Source organism: Podarcis filfolensis (assembly GCF_964270895.1).
Source record: "Podarcis filfolensis genome assembly, chromosome: 15".
Taxonomy (NCBI): Eukaryota; Metazoa; Chordata; class Lepidosauria; order Squamata; family Lacertidae; genus Podarcis; species Podarcis filfolensis.
In genome coordinates this window covers 27,041,070-27,062,933 of record NC_139618.1, presented here as the reverse complement: position 1 = coordinate 27,062,933, position 21,864 = coordinate 27,041,070, and the positions used below count along the sequence as shown (strand labels likewise).

The 21,864-nt window shown below is 43.0% G+C and overlaps 1 protein-coding gene and 1 long non-coding RNA gene across 2 annotated transcripts in view; both read right to left on the bottom strand.

Moving 5' to 3' along the window:
* Positions 1-21,864, bottom strand: part of LOC310750802 — a 375,302-nt gene that overhangs the window by 287,767 nt on the left and 65,671 nt on the right. The window contains exon 2 of the long non-coding RNA XR_014542289.1: positions 3,073-3,245. This is a non-coding gene — a long non-coding RNA (uncharacterized lncRNA). The remainder of the gene's footprint in view (positions 1-3,072; positions 3,246-21,864) is intronic.
* LOC310750869 (uncharacterized protein) lies at positions 12,860-20,622 on the bottom strand. Its single transcript, XM_083589279.1, has 6 exons — positions 20,231-20,622; positions 18,907-19,114; positions 17,682-18,105; positions 14,918-15,098; positions 13,822-14,029; positions 12,860-13,369 (listed from the first exon to the last, which is right to left on the bottom strand). The coding sequence occupies exons 1-6, from the start codon at positions 20,451-20,453 to the stop codon at positions 12,943-12,945; spliced, it is 1,671 nt and encodes a 556-aa protein (XP_083445405.1). The 5' UTR covers positions 20,454-20,622; the 3' UTR covers positions 12,860-12,942.

Sequence of the window (21,864 nt, the reverse complement as noted above, 5' to 3'; positions counted from 1 at the left end):
TTACAGACTCCGTTAACCCAGAAATAGTACCTCGGGTTAAGAACTTTGCTTCAGGATGAGAACAAAAATCGCGGCGCGGCAGCAGCAGGAGGCCCCATTAGCTAAAGTGGTGCATCAGGTTAAGAACAGTTTCAGGTTAAGAACGGACCTCTAGAACGAATTAAGTACTTAACCTGAGGTACCACTGTAAATGGAACACCCATGCCCAGAGGCCGTCTATCACAGAGTACCAGATACCTAGGGGAATGGTGGAGCAGGTCAGCCAAAGTGTTTTGCTCATGTGTTATTCTCAGAAGCATGTCAATGGACACTGTTTGGAAGCTGCATACCAGACTAGACAGATCTGCTCCAGCATAGCTCTGGATCAAACATTATTCACAAATGACCGCTGGCTGGGAGCACCAGGAAATGCTCTCTACCCACCCCACCCCCTGTTCATGTGTCCATTTGCACTTGACAAAAGCATGAATCTATGACCACACATGTTCAGAAGGCAAGCAAGTGGAAGGGGGCAATGAGAGAGATAACTCAAGCTGGTTCTCAGTCACAGTCTCACTTGCTGAGCACACAGACAGATCATTGTCTTGAGGATGAGGGACTCTGGTTCTAAACAACGGTTTCCTGTTTCAGATAGCATCTTGCGGCTTTCAGCTAAATGCCTTCCAGATGTTGTCAGGCTCCATCTCCCAATGGCCAGTTGTCAGAGGTGATGTGAGCTGTGATCCAGCAATATCTGGGGTCATGCCAGTTCCACAGCCCTGGGGATCAGGGTTGGGGAATCTGTTGACCTCAGATTCCAAAGTGGGCTCATTTGTTGCAATCTGGTCAGATCAAGCCCCTGGATTGCATCCTGAGTTTACTTCAGAATCCACAGTCTGGTGGATTCCTTGACAGAGTGGCCCAAGGACTGCATCGCTGCAGGAAGTTGCATTCTTGCCCTTGCAAACCCAGTAACGGACGTTGCAGCTTTGGTGTCTGTGAAAGAAACGAAAGAGGAGACTGCAATGTCAAGGGAACCAAGCAAGACAGAACCCCAAGTCCTACTTTGAGGACTTGAAGAGGAGAACAGAGGGCAGAGTTCCTGATTGTATAGGCATTTCTTTTTTTTTTAAAGTGATATTTTATTCAAATTTCAAAAAAAATTACAAAAATAATAAGAAAATAAAGAAAAAAAGCAAATAATACAAAATACAGAGCAGAAAAAAGGAAAAAAAAAACAGTAAAAAAATAAGTCCATCTTTCAATGTCTTGCCTTTCATTCACTTATTTCCCTGACCTCCTCACACCTCCCTTTTTTGTATTCCATTTCGAGTTGTTGGTTCAGCAAATCCTTTCCCTCTTTGTTTTTATCTTAGTTCTTTATCTTAACATATTATAATCTTATATTTTCATCTATTAACAAATCATTTTTACATACTCCTTTTTAACATTGTTGCTAAAACCGCTTCATTTCATTCCAACATCATTTTAACATTCATTAATTTTGCAGTGTTTCTGTAAATAGTCCTTAAATTTCTTCCAATCGTCTTCCACCGACTCTTCTCCCCGGTCTCGGATTCTGCCAGTCATTTCCGCCAATTCCATATAGTCCATCACTTTCATCTGCCATTCTTCCAGAGTGGGTAAATCTTGTGTCTTCCAATACTTTGCAATAAGTATTCTTGCTGCTGTTGTAGCGTACATAAAAAGAGTTCTATCCTTCTTTGACGCCAATTGGCCAACCATGCCCAGGAGAAAGGCCTCTGGTTTCTTCAAGAAGGTATATTTAAATACCTTTTTCATTTCATTATATATCATCTCCCAGAAAGCCTTAATCCTTGGGCACGTCCACCAAAGGTGAAAGAATGTACCTTCATTGTCTTTACATTTCCAACATTTATTATCAGGCAAATGACAGATTTTTGCAAGCTTGACTGGTGTCATGTACCACCTGTATATCATTTTCATAATATTCTCTCTTAAGGCATTGCATGCCGTGAATTTCATACCTGTGGTCCACAACTGTTCCCAGTCAGCAAACATAATGTTGTGTCCAACATCTTGTGCCCATTTAATCATAGCAGATTTAACCGTTTCATCCTGAGTGTTCCATTTCAACAGCAAGTTATACATTCTTGAAAGTATCTTAGTTTTGGGATCTAGCAGTTCTGTTTCCAATTTTGATTTTTCCACCTGGAAGCCAATTTTTTTATCCAAATTGTAAGCCTCCCTTATTTGATAATAATGAAGCCAATCTCGCACTTTATCTTTTAGTTTCTCAAAACTCTGCAATTTCGGTTTGTCTCCTTCTTGTTCCAGAATTTCCCAATATTTCGGCCATTTGGCCTCCATATTGAGCTTTTTCTGGGCCTTTGCTTCCATCGGTGACAACCACCTTGGGGTTTTATTTTCAAGTAGGTCCTTATATCTTATCCAGACATTAAGCAATGCTTTCCTGACAATATGGTTTTTAAATGCTTTGTGTGCTTTAACCTTGTCATACCACAAATATGCATGCCACCCAAAAATATTGTTAAAACCTTCTAGGTCCAAAATGTCCGTGTTCTCAAGAAGCAGCCAGTCTTTCAACCAGCAGAATGCTGCTGATTCATAGTAAAGTTTAAGGTCTGGCAGGGCAAATCCGCCTCTTTCCTTTGCATCAGTTAGTATTTTAAATTTTATTCTGGGCTTCTTGCCCTGCCAGACAAATCTAGAAATATCTCTCTGCCACTTCTTGAAACAGTCCATCCTGTCCAAAATTTGCAATGATTGAAATAAAAACAACATTTTTGGCAATACATTCATCTTTATAACAGCAATTCGACCTAACAAGGAAACCATCAAATTTGACCATATTTCTAGATCCTTTTTCACTTCTGACCAACATTTCTCATAATTGTCTTTAAATAAATTCAAGTTCTTAGCGGTCATGTTAACCCCCAGGTATTTTACTTTCTTAACCAATGTTAAACCTGTCTCCTTCTGAAACCTCTCTTTCTCAATCGGTGTTAAGTTTTTCTCAAGAACCTTAGTTTTTAACTTGTTCAACTTAAATCCTGCCACATGACCAAATTCTTGAATCAATTCTAATACTCTTTTAGTACTAGATTCTGGCTCCTGTAACGTCAGTACTAAGTCATCTGCAAAAGCTTTCAATTTGTACTGTTTAGCTCCGACCTGTATACCTTTAATCAAACGGTCCCTTCTGATCATATTTAGCAAGACCTCCAGGACCGAAATAAAGAGCAATGGGGAAATTGGGCAGCCTTGTCTTGTCCCTTTCTCTATCTTAAATTCCTCTGTCACCACATTGTTAACAATTAGTTTGGCCTTTTGTTCTGAGTAAATTGCACCTATACCGTTTTCAAAACCTTGACCAACCCCCATCCCCTGAAGATTTTTCTTCATAAAACTCCAAGAAATATTGTCGAAGGCTTTCTCCGCATCTACAAATATTAAGACTGCTTTAGTATTGATGTTCACTTGCAATTTTTCCAAAATATTAATTATATTTCTCGTGTTGTCAGACAAGTGTCTGCCCGGGAGAAAGCCAGCTTGGTCTTTATGTATCTCCTCCACTAATACTTTTTTTAGTCTTTTAGCCAAAATGTCTGCAAAAATTTTGTAATCCACGTTAAGCAGGGATATGGGGCGGTAGTTCTTAAGTTGTGTCTTTTCAGACTCAGTTTTCGGTATAAGTGTAATATAAGCTTCCTTCCACGACTCTGGCGCTTTTTCCCCCTCCAAAATTTCATTACAAACCTCCTTTAGTGGTTGAATTATCCAATCTTTCAGAGATCTATAGTATTTTGAGGTTAAACCGTCTGGCCCTGGAGATTTGCCCAACTGCATATTCTGGATGGCACCTTCCACCTCCTGTTCTGTGATTTTATAGTTCAACATTAACTTGTTTTCTTGAGAGATTTTTTGTAGTCCATTTGTTTTTTAAAATTGGTCTATATCGAACTCTTTCTGTGGCCCTTGTGTATATAACTGTTTAAAGTACCTCTGGAAACATTTTCTAATTTCCACTGGATTCTGAATATTCTTTCCTTCCACTTCCAAGTTAGTAATGGTGTTAAGTTTTTGGCTTTTTTTCATTTGCCAAGCTAACAGTTTTCCACATTTATTGGCCGATTCAAATGTCCTTTGTCTCATCTGTTTAATTTTCCATTCTATTTCCTGATTCATCATTTTCATATATTGAACTTGATATAACTTTATTTCTCTCAGAATCTCTTGTGACTTTGGTTTCGCTCTCAGTTTCTTCTCACCCTCTTTTATTTTTTCCAAAATTTTGTCTTTTTTTCTCATTTTGAGTTCTCTTCTTTATTGCATTCTGTTGAATTAGAAACCCCCTCATAACTGCTTTGCTTGCGTCCCAGATTACTCTTTTTTCAATGGTAGTGTTCATATTTATCTCAAAATAGTCTCTCAAGGTTTTTTGGGCCTTCTTAGTAACCTCTTCATCTCTAAACAGGGTGTCATTCATCCTCCATCTGAAGGAACCAGTTGGTGTTAGTTTCATCTCCATTTTCACAGCATTATGGTCGGAGCAAGTTTTAGGGCAAATTTCCACTTTTCGAGTCTTAGGAGCCAGTCCTCTAGTTATCCAGATTTGGTCAATTCTTGTCCATGTCATTTTGGCTTCAGAGAAGAAAGTTCCCTCTCTACCCAAGGGATTCTTTGTTCTCCAAATGTCAATTAAGTCCATATTGTCAGTCATCTCAAAAAAGGTTTTTGGTAGTCTGCCATCCTTAGTAACTACCTGTCTCTGTGCCTTGTCCATATATGTGGCTACCACTCCATATCTCCCATCATGATAATGTTATAATCCATATAGTCCAGCAATGTCTCATGCAACTTTTTAAAAAATTCTGATTTCCCCTCATTTGGTGCATAAACTCCTACTATCAGAAATTTCTCTCCTTGTGCTCGAATTTCAATTGCCACAAATCTTCCTTGGTCATCTTTAAACATAAATTTTGGTGGTAGGCTCTCTTTTGTATAGTTCACTACACCTCTTTTTTTTACCTTGTCCGATGAAATAAACTCTTGACCCAATCTTTTATTGATCAATACTTTCCTATGTAGCCTTATCACATGTGTTTCCTGTAGACAAATCAAGTCCAATTGTTCCTTTTTCAATAAATGAAAGACTTTTTTCCTCTTCTCCGGGGAGTTAAAACCATTAATATTCCAGCTTAATAGTTGCAGAGCCATGGCGTGGTTACTTTGCTTTTCCTCCAACTGCACCCAGCAATTGTTCTTGTTCTGTCAGTGGTATCACTTTCTCTAAGTTGTCCAATCCAAATGATAGTGATGATATGTCTAATATTCCTGGTTTTAGTGCTCTTAGCTCTTCTTCAGATTCTTTCTGCAAATCTTCTCCGTGATCTTTCAAAAATCTTTCTTTATCCTCCACTGATCTTATTTTTAACTTTCTTCCTTTGAAAGTAAAAGATAGGCCTTGAGGGAATTCCCACCTGAAAACAATTCTATTACTTCTCAACAGGGTCACCAGGTCTCCGTAGTTAGACCTAAGATCCAGAAAGTATTTCGGAATGTCTTTGAATATCTCCACTCTTGATTGATGTATTTCCAAGGTCTTCTGAAAATGCAGACTCAATATTTTGTCTCTCTCCTCTTTTGTTCGGAGGGTAATCAAACAGTCTCTCACCCTGTTCTTTCTCCCCCCTCTTCCGAGCCTGAAAGCACTTACTATCTTGATATCTTGCTTCTCTGAATCTAAGTTCCAGAAGTCTGCAAATTCATGCATAAGAAAGTCACTTAGGTTATCTTTCTCAAGTTCAGGTACCGCCCTGATCCTTAAATTTGTCTGTCTTTCCTTCAGTTCAATCATAGATAACATTGACCTGTGGTCCTCAAGTTGCCTACATATCGGTGGTATCTTTTCCTCTACGGCCAGTGCTTTTTTCTTTGCTTCTTCAGCTGTCTTTCGGGTCAAAGTAGATTCCTGCAGCAATTTCTCAATAGATTCTGTGTTAGAATTCACCTTCTGTCCCAAATTATTGATGCTTGTAGTATTCTGATCAATTATAGTTGATGCTTCAGCTACTTGTTTTACTCAGTTTTTCCAGAGATTCATTAATTTTGCCTAATGCCACAGCTAAAACATCTTCAGATGTCATTCCTTTTGGATCAACTTGAACAGGTGCTGCCCCTGATGGTGCAGAAGGGCCAGATGCTGATGCTCTTCGCTGCTGCCAAATTTTCCCAGATCTTGTTGTTTTTTCCTGAGGCAAGTTTGCCATAACACTTTATCTGAAGCTCAAGGTCAGTCCCACGGCCAGAGTTTATTTTGCTGTGGAAAATTCCCCTGGCCAATTTGGAGTGGAAAATTCCCTGGCCAGTTGTAACAATGGCAAAGTTCCTCTAGGGGGACACAGTAACAGTCAATTCTTGTTGCATTAAAGTAACTTTTCCAAATCCCCCATTTAACAAAGTAAATAACCGTTTCAATTTCAATTTCAGTTACTTTACAGTTCCTTAAAGTCCAGAGAAGCCAGTCAGAATCAAAAGTATCTCTCTTGCAGAGTTAACTGTCAAAAGGTTACAATGTCCATAAACAGCGCGATTCACAGTACGGCAATCTTATTAGCACTTGACAGCCCGTTCCCAGGCATTAAGCGGTGGTCTTTGTTTCTTTTTCCTCTCTTTTTGCAGGCAAAAATACTTCTCCCTCTTCCCTCCCCTCTCCTGCAATTCAGGGAGGGAGATCTTTTGTCTTGATGTTAGGATTTAAATCCATTTAAAACGATTTTCCAGGTCTTAGTTTAAATGGTCTTTGCTTTGATCTGTTTACAAGAAACGGAAGGCGGACTTCCTGTTTACACCTTCCCGTTTTCGTGCTTTTTCTTCCCTTATTTTCAAATCTTTAAATTCAACCTACTCACGGTAGTTGTTTTGCTGGCCGAATTGTCACAGGAAAAAAGTCAGCGCTCTCCGACAACAGCTGTGCGGCTTCACTCCACGGAAGAAGCAATTGACTCTCAGCACTGCGCCGCTCACCCCGTTTCGCTCCGGAGCCCGTAACTGGGTTCCTTTGCAAATTGGGGGGGGGGGACTCTGAAGGTGCCCGCCGAGTCCCACGGTCACAGGCTTCACCCGCCTGTGGTTTTTTGAAGGGTCCCCACTTCGCCGCAGCGGCAAGACCCGATTTCCGTAGAGCTATCTCCCTCCGAGTTAGAGGGAATCCGCCATTGCCGATGGCGCCGACTCCGGAAGTTCTGATTGTATAGGCATTTCTAAGCACACACACACCCCTATGGAAATTGCTGAATGCACAAAGAAGTATACATTTCTTACAAAACGTTTGATTCCTGAGGATGCTAAAGCTATCCAATATCCAATACCTAGGGGCTGGTGAAACTGGTCTCGCCAGGGGTGCAAAGTGTATGCAAAAATTACCCAGAAAGCTGTCTCCAGTTATTTGTGCAAGGCCATGAGTTTACACAAAAGTTGGGAGCTGAGCAGTAGAAGAAATGTCAAGGTGGTATGAAGGCAGACCGCTGGAGACTATGGAGTCTATGACATATATATGTGTGGATCTGCACCACAAAGAGATCAAACGTCCCATCCTTCTTGCACTATGGCACAAAGGCATGCAGGTTTTTTTCGCCCTTCCTCCTCGCCTTGCCCTCACTCTGGAGGCTTTGAAGCAGTTGGGTCTCACAAAATGTAGTACAGTGGTACCTCGAGTTACATACGCTTCAGGTTACAGACTCCGCTAACCCAGAAATAGTGCTTCAGGTTAAGAACTTTGCTTCAGGATGAGAACAGAAATCGTGCTTTGGCGGTGTGGGGGCAGCAGGAGGTCCCATTAGCTAAAGTGGTGCTTCAGGTTAAGAAAAGTTTCAGGTTAAGTATGGACCTCCGGAATGAATTAAGTCCTTAACCCAAGGTACCACTGTAATTTCTAAAGTGGCTATTGCTGTAAAGTGATTTTTTTTCAGGGTGATGTCTATACAGCTCCTTGCCAAGGGCGCAAGGGACTCTAAGGTGCGTTCAACTGAACATGGCCAGAGTCCCACTGAAATATACTCGGAGTCGAGTGTGGATTTCATGCTCCTTATTCAGCTCATAGTAGTGAGGAATGGAAGTTCCCCCGAAATGTCTGCTTTATATACATTATTTACACAATGGGCCCCACGTGATTGGCTAATTCTGGGATTCTCCTGTAGGCCAATCAGGTTGCGGATTCACTTCCACCTGGAGTTGGATTGGGTGGCTCCTGCAGACCAATCAGACTGCTGCATTCTAGATCCTATTGTTCTAGGACCAATCAGACTGCCTATTTTCATGGGAGAAATGTTGGAGGGTACGGAGTTATGTGACCCTCCGAGCCAAGGAAATAAGTAATTTTATACGACCTTTAGGTGACATCTGAAGGCAGCCCTGTATAGGAATATTTTTTAATGTTTAATGGGTGGTATATAAATAATATAATAATTATTATTACTACTACTGCTGCTGCTACTACTACTACTATGGAATAGGATGTCCCTATTTTCATTGGAGAAATGCTGGAAGTATGGGCACAACAATGTACTGTAATTTATTCTGACCATAGAGCGTCCCCATCCCTCAGTATTATTGCACGACAAAACTACGTGCAAATGCCGCTTCTGGGTTTTGATTTCTGTTGATGCTTTAAGAGCTTCTTGCCTGATGGATGAATGCTCCCTAGGAAGCAGTAAGCCGGAAAATCAAAACCAGGCTTAGCAAAGCACTACTCCCACGCAGGAGCAGATATTAAAGAAAAACAAATTGCAGAAGCCATAGTTTCAGATCCACGTCTGTGTTCAGTCTAGAAGGGGTACCATAAACATTTTTATTGTGCAAGCACAAATTGCGCTTCCAGGAACTCATCAGGACAGGGGGCCTCGGCCCAGGGGATGCTGGCCTCTGGATGCTTCGCAAAGAAAAATATTATGCTATGAATCTGGCAGCTCAACACCCCTCCAGATCCAATTCAGCTCCAGCTAGCGCTGCAGATGAAAACCACATGGCAATCACTGTCCCCGTTGCTTAGCTCAGCTCTCCTCCACCAAGGAGGAGCCACCACTTCTGTCCTCCCGAGTGCTAAGATGGGCAAAGTGAGGACATCATCTCCTGACAACAGCCAGGCAGGGCTTTCCCTGTGCGACACGTCCTCGTTGCAGCTCAGCTCCTTGATCTGTCATAGAATCATAGAATCATAGAGTTGGAAGAGACCACAAGGGCCATCGAGTCCAACCCCCTGCCAAGCAGGAAACACCATCAGAGCACTCCTGACATATGGTTGTCAAGCCTCTGCTTAAAGACCTCCAAACCACAGATTTTCCAATGGTTTGGTGTCTCCGCTATGCGTGTGTGACGGGGAAACTGTTGAATCTCTTTCACATATAATGTTCAACTGTCCCCTACATAGCATAGCCAGGGCTAAATTCCTGGGTCCTGCTTTACTGCGCTTGGTTGGCAGGCCTGTTGAGTCACACGCCGCACTGCTTTTGCAGGATACAGATCCTTCTGTAACTCTGCAGGTGGCGAGATTTCTGAATGCGGTTATCTCACACTCAAAAACCACCAAAAAACAACAACAACATCAAAACTAATTGGACTGTTATGTTGAGAGTGCATGTCGGAGTTCGTCTTTAGTTTTCCTTTTCTGTGATCCATCCCTTGGAGCTCTCCTGGCCCCAAGCCGCCTCTTGGCTCTGCTCAATGACCCACCCTTGCATCGTGGTGTTCACCTTCTGTTGTTGGATATATCTGTTTTTATGTCCCTGTGTTTTATGTTTGTACATATTTTATGGGCTAATAGCCGTAAATAAATAAATAAATAAATCTGACCTCCAAAGAAGGAGACTCCACCACACTCCTTGGCAGCAAATTCCACTGTCGAACAGCTCTTACTGTCAGGAAGTTCTTCCTAATGTTTAGGTGGAATCTTCTTTCTTGTAGTTTGGATCCATTGCTCCGTGTCCACTTCTCTGGAGCAGCAGAAAACAACCTTTCTCCCTCCTCTATGTGACATCCTTTTATATATTTGAACATGGCTATCATATCACCCCTTAACCTCCTCTTCTCCAGGCTAAACATGCCCAGCTCCCTTAGCCGTTCCTCATAAGGCATCGTTTCCAGGCCTTTGACCATTTTGGTTGCCCTCCTCTGGACACGTTCCAGTTTGTCAGTGTCCTTCTTGAACTGTGGTGCCCAGAACTGGACACAGTACTCCAGGTGAGGTCTGACCAGAGCAGAATACAGTGGCACTATTACTTCCCTTGATCTAGATGCTATACTCCTATTGATGCAGCCCATAATTGCATTGGCTTTTTTAGCTGCCGCGTCACACTGTTGGCTCATGTCAAGTTTGTGGTCAACCAAGACTCCTAGATCCTTTTCACACGTACTGCTCTCAAGCCAGGTGTCACCCATCTTGTATTTGTGCCTCTCCTTTTTTTTGCCCAAGTGCAATACTTTACATTTCTCCCTGTTAAAATTCATCTTGTTTGTTTTGGCCCAGTTCTCTAATCTGTCAAGGTCGTTTTGAAGTGTGATCCTGTCCTCTGGGGTGTTAGCCACCCCTCCCAGTTTGGTGTCATCTGCAAATTTGATCAGGATGCCCTTGAGTCCATCATCCAAGTCGTTGATAAAGATGTTGAATAAGACCGGGCCCAAGACAGAACCCTGTGGCACCCCACTAGTCACTCTTCTCCAGGATGAAGAGGAACCATTGATGAGCACCCTTTGGGTTCGGTCAGTCAGCCAGTTACAAATCCACTGAGTGGTAGCATAGTCAAGACCGCATTTTACCAGCTTCTTTACAAGAATATCATGGGGCACCTTGTCAAATGCCTTGCTGAAATCAAGGTAGGCTACATCCACTGCGTTCCCTTCATCTACCAGGGTTGTAATTCTGTCTTCAGCGTCAGCCTTGAGCCCTGATGCACAGAGGTCAAGGAAGAAGAGAGTACCTCTGTGGATGTGCAGAGTGCCTTTCATTCCCTGCCAGGGGCATTGCAGGGCATTTAAATGACACACCTTTCCCTGTGCTAATTTTTTAAGTGTATATACTGTTATGTACTGAAGTTCTCACCCTGGGCCAGCAGGGGGATACTGTAGATAGTTTTCACTCAGGTCCACATATGCAAATAAGGAATTGAAAGTGATGTTCAGTGGTTGAATAGTTACAGAAGTTGTTACTGTTGCTTTGTAGTTGAGCTCTATATAAGCAGGTTGGCTGAACCCTTCAGCTCAGTTCTGTTCTGGCCTGTGAATAAACAAGAGCTGTTTGAAGAATCGCTGTGTCGTCTGATATGTTCACCCACAACTTAACAGATACAGGTTTAGGCCTCTGAATGAGTGAAGGTCAGTGGGTAGGAGTCCCAACAACAGACAAAAAGTTTTGCAGCAGGCCCAGCTATTGGTAAGCCAAGTTTGGCTTAAAAAACAAAACAAAAAAACTTTTTCAAGTTTGGGGCCCGGTGCAAATGATGCTGTGTGGACACCCTGGGTACTTATGAACATTGATTTCATTGATTTGACCACTTTAGGTCAGGGAACCCTGGGGTTCTCTAAACCCTGGGTCACCAACCCAGCACCCATGGGTGCCATGGCATCTGTAAAGGCTTTCATTGGTACCCCAGGAAAGGTGACCCAACTTCTGAGCTTTCTTTTCTTGAAAGAAAGTTATGGGGCTAAATGTGCAGGTACCTTCTAGGGAATTTCTGTGAAATGAGTTTGTTGTGGCCAGCATGTATATTTTTCCTGGTACTGTTATTGTTGGACAGCAATGACATCAATGTGTTGGTGAGGAGGGAGAGAGAGGGAGATAATTGTTGTGTGATCTCCACAATCAGGACTGGCACAACATAGCTAACTTCCCACTGTAAGCATAAAGTTGTCGGCTCTAATTTTTTTGCTATGCCACACTCCCACATGGTAGCCATTTTGCGACTAGTACCCCCAGCACTCCCATTGATATGTGCCCATTGGTTCCAAAATTTTGGCTACCGCTGCTCTAGATGGTGCTGGACTACAACTCCCACAAGCCCTGACCTTTGGTCATGCTTAATGGGCCTGATGGGAACTGTAGTCCAACAAAATCTGAATGGGGAGCCACAGGATCTCCACCCCTGCTTTGGCTTGTAGGCCTGAGGTAGGACATATGTGGCTTCTAATTCCTGTGCTGGGCCGGGTGGCTTTCTTTTCCTTCTTTTAACATACAATTCTTTTATTAATTTTTTCAAACATTTTTACAATAACCTTCAAATCAAATAATTACATTATTTCATAAGCTGACTTCCCTCTCTCAGCTCCTCAGTGTTTTTACTCAAACCTTTTCTATTGTATTATATCTTTATCTATTACAAAAGGTTTCTCTATTACAATTATTTGTCATTTTTATTCTGCTGATTTTATCTTGAATCCTGCCCACGATTTCATTTGACTGTAATATTTTTTTTTCTAAATAATCCACGAAAGGCTTCCATTCTTCTATAAAAAGTTCATCATTTTGATCTCTTAATTTCCCTTTCGGCATTGCCAATCCTGCTAGGGTTGCCATATTTCCCCCAAAAATTGGCCATTTCTGAGCTATTTTTTAGGGAAATCAGCAAAAAGCGCACTGCCGACATGGGCAGCCATACGTCCTGATTTTCCCAGACATTTCTCCAATTTCTTCCCAGGCACTATTTCTGACTGCAGTATTCCAGATATGTCTGGGAAATTCTGGATGTATGGCAAATCTAATTTCTGCATAGCCCATTAATTTTAAAAGTCATTCCTCCTTCAGTGGAACCTTCTCTTCTTTCCATTTCTGTGCCTGTAATATTCTAGATGCTGTTATCACATACATAGACTTTCTACAGAAATAACTAATCTCCAGAACAAAATATAACCTCCCCACAAAAAAAACCCCTCCTGCTTCACCCTGTTATTCTTTCAGTGGTCTTCCCTTCAGCTCTGGCGTTTTTGGGCCACCACAATGCCGAATGCCTTTGCGTCTGTCTCAGATAGTGGCAAATCGATCTTGGTCTCCTTGAGCTGCTTGACAGCAAAGCCTCCCTCCTTGAGGGCTTCCTCCACAGATGCCCACTCCAAGTAGAGGCAGGAGAAGGGCTGCTGGCCCACCTTGTAGTAGGTTTCTTTTAGGACGGAGCCTAAGATGAGGTGCCCCCCTGGTTTGACAAGGGAGCTGATGTTCTTCAGAGCAGAGTGGTAGGTGGGCAGGTCTTTGCAGGCCCCTTCCAGGCACAGGGAGGACATCAAGCAGTCCGCTGGAGGCAGAGCCACAGGGCCCAATGGGCTGGCCTGGGTCACGTCGCATTTCAGTACCTGCTTAATGGCTCTTCGGACCTTTTCTTCCTTTTCTTCCCACTTTTCCCTGGGGAAGAATGAAAGGTGAACATGACAAGATCCTTGCACCCCACAATGCCCAACCCCTGTCCTCAGACGTTCCTAATTCCAGCCAGGCACATCTCAGGATCGCTCCACATCCTCAGCTGAATGTGTGAATAATTCCTGGATGCCATGGATCTCAAAGGGTGAGCCAGTGTCCTACAAGTTACAAGCAAGGTGCAATTTACTCTATATGTGCTTTTCAGCTTTGCAGATGTTATTTTCCTATTAGACGTTGGATCGGTAAAGGTGCTGTGCTGCTGTGCTCACATAAACCAACTGGGGAAACTAAACTACAGTGCCTGATTGCTGCTTGTTTCATTTGTGGTCTACAAGAACCTGTGATGGCTGTGCCAACCTTCCTTCCAGAGGGTATCTGAGTGCCGAGGAGTCTTAAAATTCCACCTTCAATGTCCCATGCCAGAAAATTCTCCATACCTGTTACCCTCCAGCTCGCACACATATTTCACCACCGAGCTCCAGTCGAAAGCTCCTGGCTCCTTCCTTAGCCATCGTTGCATCTCCTCCCTGTTCTGATCGCAATAATCTGTGGCGACAATTTCTCGGAAGGACTCACAAGCCGAGAGGAACTGGTAGATGGTCGGTCCACTTCCAATATCAATCAGGGTGTCTCCTTTTATGTCATCTGCATGGAATTAACCCATTAACCCATTTGTTCAGATTTCAGCCATGATTCTTGGACAACAACAGCCTCGCTTGGTCATTTCACATTTTGTCAACAACTTTATAAGTGAATATTAGAAGGGAAAGCTTTCACAGTGTTTCAAAACTGCTGCTGAATCACTATAGATCAAGGGTGGCTAACCTGTGCTAATGGGGGAAGGGAGAAATTCAATTCTATTTGCATTGGTAGGCAAATCTGCCTAACCTGCTCTTTTCAAAACAATATATGAAGTGACGCACAGGTAGCTTTCAAAATTCACACATCTCTGAATTTTGCAGTGTAGATCTACAGTCAAGACATGGGTACAAAAATAGACATAGCAGGGTAAAGTGTGCATAAAAGTTCATGTCTTTATGAAACAATATTTGAAAGGTATCAGGGAAAACTGCTTTGCAAAAATCCGTGTATTATACAAAAATTGCACACAGAATTCTGTCTGTTAGGAGACGTTTGCACTAAAATGCTAATGCATTTTCATAAGAACTTAATTATTCCCCCTGCAAATTGGAATGTGGAAATGTGGGGAACGGAACTTAAGGCTGGAAGAATGAGAAACAACAAATGACAGGTTTGCCCATTGCAACCTGCAGCCCTCTAAATGTTGCTGAACTACAACTCCTATCATTCCCCTGAGCATTGACACATGTTGGCCAGGGCTAACAGGAGCTGGAAAGCTACCACTGCTATAGATCCAACTGGTATTAAAGGTCTCTCCCACCATGGGCCACCTTAGAGGCTGGCAACTGTGGACATAATCAAATGGATCATTCATATCCCTTTCAGGGATCTCTTTCCAGGCAACCCAGTTTTGTGACAGCTCTGGAGCCCATGAAATACACCAGCACTTACCTAAAGTGAATGCCTGGTGGAGATTTTTCAGAAAGAAAAACAAAAAGGGATTCTTGTTTTCTTTTCCAGAGCTGAAGTTGTAAAAGGTGTCCAAATATTCATTTGGATTGAAATGTGCAGCATAGAAGTCTTTGTCGGTGAAAGCCATTTGCACGATCCTTGGAAACCTGCTCAGTTTTTGGAGTGTTTATAGGGAGTTTTGTTTACTGGCTCCTCCTTTGCATTCCTATTATGCTATCTAGGGTCATTAGGGGGTTTTTCTTCTTCTTCTTTTTTAATGAAGTCACCAGAATTCCAGCCTATCAGGTCTTTCCTGCCCCTCTAAAAACCAAGCAAACAAGCAAATACCTTTTAAATATCTTCTAGGTTTACCTCTGGGGCATATTTCGTAAGCTAACCTTTTCTCCCCTATGTCTGAGAAATTATCTGTTGCAAACAATTATTATCTTGAAAACGGAGAGAGAAAATCCCAACGTCCCTTTGAGTAAAAACACTTAAACTTTGGGATCACAATACCTGGAAATAATTAACTTACAGTGGTGCCCCGCAAGACGAACGCCTCGCAAGACGAGAAACCCGCTAGACGAAAGGGTTTTCCGTTTTGGAGGCGCTTCGCAAAATGAATTTCCCTATGGGCTTCCTTCGCAAGACGAAAGCCCATAGGGAAATCTCCAGGACAGCGGGGAAGCGCAGCACGTCTTCCCCACTGTCCTTGGACCTCCTCCGAAGGCTGGCGGTGGGGCGGAGAGACCTCCTCCCACCGCCAGCCTTCGGAAGGCTCCTCCGAAGGCTGGCGGTGGGGCGGAGAGACCTTCTCCCCGTGCCAGCCTTCAGATGGCTGTCCTGAAGACTTGCGGTGGGAGGAGGGTTTTCCTTCCCACCGCCAACATTCAGAATGCTGTTCTGAATGTTGGTGGTGGGGAGGAAAAACCCTCCTCCCACCGCAAGCCCCGGGAAAAGAGGAGAAGCGCTGCGCGCCTTCCCCTCTGTTCCCGTACATGTCCTGAAGGCTTGCGGTGGGGAGAAAAGCCCTTCTCCGCACCGCCAGCCTGGCAAGCGGTCTCCATAGGAACGCATTAATTGATTTTCAATGCATTCCTATGGGAAACCGTGCTTCACAAGACGAAAAACTTGCAAGAAGAAAAAACTTGCGGAACGAATTAATTTTGTCTTGCGAGGCACCACTGTATTTGCCTAATGTTATACTGGCCCTGCTTCTTTGAGCTGTGTGGCAATTCCAGGGTGCAGCATTTATGTAGGTCTGTTTTCCTTCGGAAGCAGCTCATAGCAGGTATAGTTCTAGATATAGCTTAACTTGTGATGGATTTCTTCAATAAACACACCATTGTGATATTTGATGTGACTTTACTTGGTGAAACAGAACAGCAGCTGCTGCTGGGGAACCCACAAAATCAGACCCTCCAACTATCCCTATTTTCCAGAGACGTCCCTGATTTAGAGAATTTGTCCTAGTTTCTGATATCATCCCGGAATGTCCCACTTTTCCTTAGGATGTCCCTATTTTCATTGGAGAAATGTTGGAGAATATGGAGTTATCTGACCACTCAGCCATCTGAAGGCAATTCTGCACAGTTGTACCTCCATTTACGTAACCCTCTGATGGTTACGTAAACTTCGGGATGTGTGTGTGGCAAACCCAGAAGTATTTTACCGGGTTTTGCTGTGTGCACATGCGCAGAAGCAGTCCTCAGGTTGCAGAAACCTCGGGATCTGACCGGAGCTCTGGAATGGATCCCGTCCACAACCGGCAGTACCACTGTATAGGGAAGTTTTTAAAAAATGTTTAATGTTTTATTATGTTTCTATATATGTTGGTAGTTGCCCAGAGCGGCTGGGTAAACCCAGTAAGATGTATGGGGTATAAAAAGCAAAATTCTCAATATGCAATTGGACGTCCCTATTTTCATCAGAGAAATGTTGGAGGGCATGCAAAATGGAGTTTACAGGCGTATAAATTACACAGGGCTTGTCCACATTTCCACTTATTCTGTGGTTTTCTAAGCATGTGCTCTAAGAGGTTTTCCACTTGCCTTGCCACTTTCCTTGCTGTTTACTACTGAATCAGAACAAACGCCAATCTGCAGGAGAAGCAATGCTCTAATTCAGCAGTAAACAGCAAATTTCCCAGGGGGGGGGAGGCAGGAAAAGTGCAAGTGTGGATGAACCCTAATTCACGTTCTCGGAGGAAAAAAAATGATGTCTGCATGATCAGAATTAGATGCCTGCTTCAGCAGAAAGAACAGGGTGCCTACTGGCTGCCAGGCAAACTCAAAGCTGAGTTCTTTCTGTGCAAACATTCTTGACACTTACAATCTGAGTAAACATATTCTCCCAACAAGGTCTTTTCACACTCTGTTTTACTGTTTTTACAACTCTTGACATGTAGACTCTCTATCAAAGCATATACTATAATTTCTTTAATCTCGAATCCTGCCCGCAATTTCATTTGAGTGTAATCTTTTTCTAAATAGTCCATGAAAGGCTTCCATTCTTCTATAAAAAGTTCATCATCTTGATCTCTTAATTTCGCTGTCAGCATTGCCATTTCTGCATAGTCCATTAAATCTAAAAGCTCCTCCTCCTTTGGTGGGACCTTCTCTTCTTTCCATTTCTGTGCATATAATATTTTAGCTGCTGTTATTGCATACATAAAAGTTCTAAAGAAATAACTAATATTTTTTACAATTCTACCACAAAATATTTCCTGCTTCGCCCTGCTTTTCTTTCGGTGCTCTTTCCTTCAATTCTGGCATTTCTGGGCCACTGCAACGCAGACCGCCTTCGCGTCTGTCACAGAGAGCGGCAAGTTGATCTTGGTTTCCTTGAGCCACTTGATAGCAAAGCCTGCCTCCTTGAGGGCTTCCTCCACAGATGCCTGCTCCAAGTAGAGGCAGGAGAAGGGCCGCTGGCCCACCTTGTAGAAGGTTTCTTCAAGGATGGAGCATAAGACGAGGTGCCCCCCTGGTTTGACAAGGGAACTGATGTTCTTGAGAGCAGAGCGGAAGGTGGGCAGGTCTTTGCAGGCCCCCTCCAGGCACAAGGAGGACAGCAAGCAGTCTGCTGGAGGCAGAGCCACAGGGCCCAATGGGCTTGGCTGGGTCACATCACATTTCAGTATCTGCTTGATGGCTCTTCGGACCTTCTCTTCTTTCTCTTCCCACTTTTCCCTAAGGGAGAATGCAAGATGAATGTGAAAAGATTCCCGCGCCCCACAATGCCGGTCCCCCCATGTGTCCCTAACTTCCAGGGACAGTCCCAGATTTAGAGAAGCCATCCCAGTTTTAGATTTGATCCCAGATTGTCCCACTTTTCCTTAGGATGTTCCTATTTTCTTTGGAGAAATGTTGGAGGGTATGGAGTTATGCAACCCCTGAGCCAAGGAGATACCGTATTTTTCACCCTATAGGACGCACTTTTTCCCCTCCAAAAATGAAGGGGAAATGTGTGTGGGTCCTATGGGGTGAATGCAGGCTTTCACTGAAGCCTGGAGAGCGAGAGGGGTCGGTGCGCACGGACCCCTCTCGCTCTCCAGGCTTCAGGAAGCTATCCGCAAGCCTTGGGAGCTCCGTGGGAGTTCCTGCCGGGCTCCCCAGGCTTGCGGATAGCATCCTGCATCCCGAAGCCTGGGGCGTGCTGCACAGCACGCCCCGGGCTTCGTGCAGATATCAGGCAGCCCCACAAGCTTGGGGGACAGTGGGGAGGTGGAGCGCCACCATCCCGCTATTCCCTGACCTGGTTTGGAGGCTGGCAGTGGGGAGAAGCAAGGAAAAATTTTTTTCCTTGATTTCCCCCCAAAAAACTGGTTGCGCCCTATGGGCCGGTGTGCCCTATGGGGCGAAAAATACGGTAAGTAACTATAACCTTTAGAAGACTTCTGAAGGCAGTCTTATATTGGGAAGTTTTTGAAATGTTTAATGTTTTATTATGTTTTTATCTATGTTGGAAGCTACCCAGCAAATTCTCCATACCTGTTACCCTCCAGCTCGCAGACATATTTCACCACCGGGCTCCAGTCGAAAGCTCCTGGCTCCTTCCTCAGCCATCGTTGCATCTCCTCCCAGTTCTGTTCACAATAATCTGTGGCAACAATTTCTCGGAAGGACTCACAAGCTGAAAGGAACTGGTAGATGGTCGGTCCACTTCCAATATCAATCAGGGTGTCCCCTTTTATGTCATCTGTATGGCATCAACCCAATAACACATATGTTCCAATGTCAGCCATGATGCTTAGACAACAACAGCCTGGTCTGGTGAACAATGTTAGATGTGAATATCAGCAGGGAAAGTTTTTCACGGTGTTTCAAAATTGCTGCTGAATCACTATAGATCAAGGGTGGCTAACCTGTGCTAATGGGGGAAGGGAGAAATTCAATTCTATTTGCATCGGTAGGCAAACCTGCCTAATCTGCTCTTTTCGAAACAATACAGTGGTACCTTGGGTTACATACGCTTCAGGTTACATACGCTTCAGGTTACACACTCTACTAACCCAGAAATAGTGCTTCAGGTTAAGAACTTTGCTTCAGGATAAGAACAGAAATTGTGCTCCGGTGGCGCGGCAGCAGCAGGAGGCCCCATTAGCTAAAATGGTGCTTCAGGTTAAGAACAGTTTCAGGTTAAGAACAGATCTCCGGAATGAATTAAGTACTTAACCCGAGGTACCACTGTATATGAATTGACGCACAGCTAGCTTTCAAAATTCACACATCTCTGAATTTTGCAGTGTAGTTCTAGAAATGGGCTCAGAAGTACATATAGCAGGGTAAAATGTGCATAAAAGTTTATATCTTAGCTAAAACAATATTTTTTTGAAATGCATTGTATTAGGGAAGACTGCTTTGCAAAAAATCTGTGTATTATGCAAAAATTGCACACAGAAATATGCAGTTAAATCAGTACTAAAATGCTGATGCATTTCTGTGCGGATGTAATTATTCCCCCTACAAACTGGAAAATGGAAATGTGGGGAACTGGACTTAAGTCTGGAAGAATCAGGAACAACAGATGACAGGCTTGCCCATTCCAACCTGAAGCCATCTAAATGTTGCTGAACCACAACTCCTATCATTCACCTGAGCATTGACACATGCTGGCCGGGGCTAACGGGAGCTGGAAAGCTACCACTGCTATAGATCCAACTGGTATTAAAGGTCTCTCCCACCACAGGCCACCTTAGAGGCTGGCAACTGTGGACATAATCAAATGGATCATTCATACCCCTTTCAGGGATCTCTTTCCAGGCAACCCAGTGTGGCGACAGCTCTGGAACCCATGAAATACACCAGCACTTACCTAAAATAAATGCCTGGTGGAGATTTTTCAGATAGAAAATCAAAAAGCCATTCTCGTGTTCTTTTGCAGAGCTGAAGGTGTAATAGGTGTCCAAGTAGTCTTTTGGACTGAAATGTCCAGCATAGAAGTCTTTCTCGGTGAAAGCCATTTGCACGATCCTTGGAAATGCTCTGCTGAGAGGTTTTTGGAGTTTCTTTTTGGAGTTCTGGCTCCACCTCTGCATTCCTGTTATGTAACCAAGGGTTGTTGTGATGTTTCCATTCTTAAAAAATGAAGCCTTGCTGATTCCAATATGTTGTGATATCCTTATTAGCTTCTCTTCCCACCCGTCTAAAAAGCAAGCAAACAAGCAAAACAACCACCTTGCAAAGTTCTTCTAGGTTTACCTCTCTGGCACTCTTCCATATATTTTCAAAATTATCTGTTGAAAACAATTAGTATCTTATAAAGAGAGAGCGAGAAAATCCCATAATCCATTTATGTAATAAAGGTTAAGCTTTGGTATCACAATACCAGGAAATAATTATCCTCTTGGGAGAATGGAAAGCTACCACTCACAATGCTTCTTTGAGCAGTGTGGACGTTCCTGGGTGCAGCATTTATGTAACTTATGGATAGATCAATCAATCAATAGATAGTATTTACAAATATATAGTTCCACTTTTGGTGGATTACTTCAATAAGCACACTATTGTGATGTTTGATGAGACTTTACTTGCTGAAACAGAACTGAAGTGGCTGCTGGGAAACCCACAAAAATATAGTCCACAGGCCTATGAAGTACACAGGCCTGTACAGACGCATTCCTCACCTTGGCTTTACAAATGTACAGAAATTCAGAACTTGTCCACATTTCTAGTCATGTGTCCAAGGGGCTTTCTGCCTACCTTGCCGGTTTCCTAGCTGTTTACCACTAAATTGGAACAAATGTCAACCTGCCAATTCCTTCAATTATTTCAATTGATACTCTCCTCCTTCTTGTTTTAATAAATTTCAATAAATTATCTACCCTTCTATTATATTACTTTTCTTTACCGCTATAGCTTCCAACAGTGAGAGCCTAAGTGGTGTTTTTACCTCTAATAGATTTTGGTATTTATCCCATACTCTATACAATTTTTTCCAATTTATATGATTTTTAAATCTTTATGTACTTTCACCTTTTTATACCATAAATGAGCGTGCCAACCAAAAATATTACCATGACCTTCTAAGTCAAGAATATGTGAATTCTCCAATGTCATCCATTCCTTTGGCCAACAAAGACCAGATGCTTCATAGTATAATCTCATATCTGGCAGGGAGAAACCTCCTCTCTCTTTTGCATCTATCAATATTTTATATTTTATTCTTGGTTTTTTCCCTTGCCAAATATATTTTTGCCATACGTTGAAACAATCTGTCTTGCCAATCACCAGAATTGTTTGAAACAAAAATAGCATTCTAGGTAATACATTCATTTTTATAGTTGACACTCTGCCTAATAGTGAAAGATTCATTATGTTCCATATTTGCAAATTTATTTTAATATCTTCCCAAGTTGACAAATGTGCCAATTCAGCAGTAAACAGCAAGTTTTCCATGGGGAAAGTAGGCTGGATGCTGAGACCCTCTTAATCCCTGGATCCATCAAG

Bases quoted from the DNA above. Each gene is read 5' to 3' on its own strand.
- LOC310750869 (XM_083589279.1), bottom strand. From the start codon at position 20,453: ATGCAGAGGTGGAGCCAGAACTCCAAAAAGAAACTCCAAAAACCTCTC. The intron at 15,099-17,681 runs TGAAGGAAAGAG...CTATAAACACTC, and splicing joins TGGCCCAGAAATGCCAGAAT to CAAAAACTGAGCAGGTTTCC. The intron at 14,030-14,917 runs GTAAGTGCTGGT...AATTCCATGCAG, and splicing joins CCACCAGGCATTCACTTTAG to ATGACATAAAAGGAGACACC.